Consider the following 4,672-nt stretch of genomic DNA (forward strand, 5'->3'; position numbering starts at 1 on the left):
ACTAGGATGTGGGTTATAATAATTATATATATATATATAAAGTGAACTAACGTTTCGGCTGTAGCACCAGCCTTTCTCAAAGTTGCACCAACTTTGAGAAAGGCTGGTGCTACAGCTGAAACATTGGTTCACTTTTTGCATTAAATATTCACTATTGTTGTCCTAAGACCTGTGTGTGTGACTTCCAATTTTTCCTTATACTGTATATATATATATATAAAATTGATATTGTGCCATGTGGTGTAAATCTTTATGGATTTTGTATTGCGGCCTGTGACATGTCTCTTTGGATACTTAATGAGCTTCTTTTTTTTTTTTGTTGAAGACCGTTCCCTCAGCTCTACACCTCCGGATGTGTCACTTGATCGGTTTGTATTCCATCAAGAACTTGGTCGTGGCAGCTACGGAAAAGTAAGTACCACTTCTATCCTTACACGGAGAGTTAGGCCAATATACTGTGGCGCCCAAGGCAAGTATAAATATCTACAGCAAAATAACCTTCACAGTGCCACTATACCTTTATCCCATGTCTGGTAGAGTTAGGTGACACATGAAGGGTGGGTGAGACAAGGAGACACATGAAGACTGGGTGAGACAAGGAGACACATGAAGGGTGGGTGAGACAAGGAGCCGATATAATGATTAGCTGCTTAATGCTGCTACCACAATAAACATATTCTCTGGGACTGCACTCAAACTTTAACAAAGATAGTTGCACCCTGGGCAGGTGCCTTTACTACTTACCCCTAGTTCCAGCCCTGCTGACCAGTCATTGACTTTCCTCTTCTTCTGTTTTCCAGGTGATGTTGGCACAAGATTCTATCAGCCGGGACCTTGTGGCCATAAAAATCATCAAAAAGAAGGTTCTCCTGCAGGATGAGGTTGATAGAGAAGGTGCAATGGCAGAGCGTCAGGCACTAGTTCTCGCCTCTGGTGGTGTATATGTGACATCTTTATATGCCACCTTCCAGAGCCCGGTAAGATCATGATTAGTTTATATGAACTTTTTGGGGAATCTGTGTCCTAAGTACTGCAGAGCAAGGCAATGGAAGGGAAGGGATAGAGTAATTTGGGTAGATGTGTCCAACTCATGCAGTCTGGTAGGGGTGGCCTAGTGGTGCACATAAATATGCAGTAATGACAATCTGCTTAGCAAGTTCAGTACCAGTGTTGTAACCTTTGTGCCCCCATGTTTGATTTCTTCAACAGGAACATCTTTTCTTTGTCATGCCATATATCAGTGGAGGAACTTTACACCAACGCATGGCAAAGACCCAGTATTTGGAAGCCCACAGCATATTGTAAGTACCGAGGGGAACTGGAAAATGAGTTTAGATAATAGAAAAAACAATAGGCTGAATATAATGTCTCCCTCACATACAGCTGGAGTATGTGTCCTACTGTACATCCGCTCTATTCAAAGGAATAGAACAAAGCTACAGACACACTGTTCCTTAAATGCCTGATTTTTAGCTCTATAGATATGTGGGAAATACTGGAGTAAGAAAGCTGAACATTTCTATTAATGCTGCACACGAGTTTAACATTGACATTGGTTCACAAGTAGTTTATGCAAAATAAAGGTATAATGGTCTGTGAGTGTCCAGATACAGAATTCTGACAGCTAAAGGGACTTATTCACTAATATTACAACATCTGCTATAAATTGCTGTAAGCAACACACGTGTACAGTGTAGTCAATAGCTTCTGTAAGATACAGGGTGCTGCATTGTTTACCTTGCATTTAACGTATATATGATACACATTCTTTTTGGTAATTCTGGTGTCTCTTTGTTATAATTCAGTGTGCGGGATGGCACTAAATCATTTTCTTCTCTTATTCATCAGACTCTGTGCAGCAGAGATTGTCTGTGGGCTGAAGTTTCTGCACCAAAGGGGCATAGTGCATCGGTAAGTACCACTATCCCATCAATAACCTACATTAGTATATATGTATTTTTCTGTCACATCGAAGAATTTATCCCTTGATCTTCATCTCATGTTACTTATGGTTTCTCTCTTTACAGAGACTTAAAGCCAGAAAACATCCTTCTGGACAGTGAGGGTCATGTCCGCATAACAGATTTAGGACTTGCCCTGCTGAATATGTTCGGGAATCAAACAGCTACCGAATATGGTGGAACCCCACTTTATATTGCCCCTGAGGTAAGAAGAATATTAAATGTTAATTTACTTCAAAACAGGAAAAAATGCCTTTTTGTATGTATGTGTTTAGTGTAATGCACAAGCACTTATGGCATTAAATGTAACATGGCACAGCCCCCCCCTAAAAACAGCTTATTGGCCTGTGTATGAGGCCCACTAATCAGCCTGTCCAACCAATATTTGACCAGATTTCAATTGGTTATGTCTGAATATGCAGTTTGTCCAAGACCATATTGGTGCATTTATGTTATCCTCATCTGAGCAATATCCATAAATCCCACAGTATGATCTGATTTTTGGCATCAAGGCCAGTAAACAGCCTAATGTGGCCCAGCATGTTTGTGGCCACATTGGGCTGAGATCCTCTGGTTTGCTCTCCTTACACATAACCCCGTCTGAATAAACTGAATGAAATATATAGTAAGGCACATTTTCTGTTCCTTTGGCAGATGCAGGAAGGGAAGCCGTACAACGCTTCAGTTGATTGGTGGGCACTTGGGGTTATCCTTTACCAGATGGCCTTTAGTGCCCACCCATTCAACACCCAGGAAATAAAGGAGCTGTTGAATAAAAAGGAGAAAAAACTGCAGTTTGTGTCATCCGTTCTGCATAATGACCCAGAGTTTCCTGACTGGGTCAACTGTAACATCAAGGACCTTATCAGACAGGTGTGTATGGGAGTTAAATAGTTGGATGGAAGATTTACAATATATATTTGTCCAAAGTAACAAAGCAGATGTTTGCCTTCAAAGACAAAGAAATACTAGCTGCCCTTTCTTACTGCCCAAAATCAGCCCTTTATGAGCCTGTAAGAGAATCATACAGCAGTAATAGGGGTATAAAGAATGATAGCCAGGTCATATATGATACTGGGCTGTTTTTAACATTTTCTATTATATAGTCCCTATATATTCCACTATACTTGGAAGAGTTTTCCCAGTAAGATTTTATATATTTTAGAAAAATGTCATTCTTTGGAGGGAGTCTCCCCACACCTGCCCGTAAGTGTTGCAGAAGGATCCTTAGAAAACCATTAAACAGGAATATGCATATCCACATGTCATGCCATGTATGGTTTGTGTGACTGTGCCCAATGAGAAATAATAAATTATATATATATTATATCATTGATTGTTGGTCATATGTTTCAGATATTTAGGTCTCAACTTTCATTTCTTTTTACAGCTCCTTTGTAAAGATCCTTCCCAGCGCATTGGCTGTGATGATTCCATTTACCATCATCCATTTTTTAGTGGAATCGACTGGCCAGCAGTGCAGAGTGGTGAAGCTGAGCCCCCATTCCCACCAGTAAGTACTGAAGTAGAATTCTAATCAATTCCTGGGTTCCAATGTGTGTAGCAGCTCATAATGAGCACTGAGAAGGCAGGGGTTCTATTTAGCAGAGAGATATATGAGAGATTCTTGTGTTAATGTGGGTATAACACTGATGTGCCAGGTGCATTAGGAGATTTTAATAAAATGTTGATGTGATATTTTCGTTTGGAAGTTGAATACATTCTCTAATTTACTTTTCTCCTTCCATATGAGAACCCTGTGTTATCGATGGAAGACCTGGAGACCATCTGTCCAGAAGACCAAGATCTCTTCCAGGGCTTTTCCTTCCTGAATGCAGATTGGAAGAAAATCCAGCCTCACTAATCTGCACCGGCCAGAGACACCTCAACACCGTCTCTGAGAGCACTGTCTGCTCCCAAATTACAATGTGAGCTTCAACATCTGCTCACATTGATATAGAATTAAGCCTAAAACAACTGGACTTTTTTGAGTTTATCTTGGAAACGTTTCACCACTCATCCGAGTGGCTTCTTCAGTTTGAATGAACTGAAGGGTTTAAGTGCCGGGGAATTCCCTACCAGTCATTTGAACTGAAGAAGCCACTTGGATGAGTTGGTGAAACGTTTCCAAGATAAACTCAGAAATTTCCAGTTTAATTCTACTACAAGGCAGCCATCGGGGGGTGGGGTAGGGGCATAGGGGCCCGTTTGTCATCCTTGGGCCCCACAATAACATCTGGTCCCCGATGGCTAGCCTCTTCAACAACTAAGGAAAGAAATATGGAATTCAGAAAACACTTGCCACAGCATGGAAGTGCATCTGATGCTAAATCAAATCAAAAAGAAGACTGGCAAAAATTACATATTTTTTCTTTTTGTAAAGAGGCACATTTATACAATAAATGTTTCATTGTTGAATGACATTGACTCTGTTTGCTTATTAGAAATACAGGGAAAGGTTGGTGGAACAGGGAAGGGGAACAGGAATTTTGGTTTGATGAAACAACAGAGAAATTATGGGGGCATTTATTAACCAGCTTTTTGGGGTCAGGTTTTTGACGCAAAAATGTCTCAAACCCCTAAAAAGTTGTGGGGAATTGAGATTTGAGATTTATGTTGTGGTTGTTTAAGCGACAATTCTAAATCTGAAAACTCTCAGCCTAGAACCAGTTGAGATCATGAAGAAGTCATTGGTATATGTCCCTTCCCTG

General features: G+C 40.5%; 1 protein-coding gene across 1 annotated transcript; it reads left to right on the forward strand.

Moving 5' to 3' along the window:
* The first annotated feature begins 230 nt into the window (after nt 1-230).
* LOC101730416 (protein kinase C delta type-like) lies at nt 231-3,958 on the forward strand. Its single transcript, XM_031902837.1, has 6 exons — nt 231-411; nt 801-977; nt 1,210-1,301; nt 1,849-2,166; nt 2,616-2,834; nt 3,352-3,958. Exons 1-4 carry the CDS (start codon nt 253-255, stop codon nt 1,913-1,915), a joined length of 495 nt encoding a protein of 164 aa, XP_031758697.1. The 5' UTR covers nt 231-252; the 3' UTR covers nt 1,916-2,166; nt 2,616-2,834; nt 3,352-3,958.
* Nucleotides 3,959-4,672: the final 714 nt, after the last annotated feature.

This window comes from Xenopus tropicalis, chromosome 5 (assembly GCF_000004195.4).
Source record: "Xenopus tropicalis strain Nigerian chromosome 5, UCB_Xtro_10.0, whole genome shotgun sequence".
NCBI classification, from domain to species: domain Eukaryota; kingdom Metazoa; phylum Chordata; class Amphibia; order Anura; family Pipidae; genus Xenopus; species Xenopus tropicalis.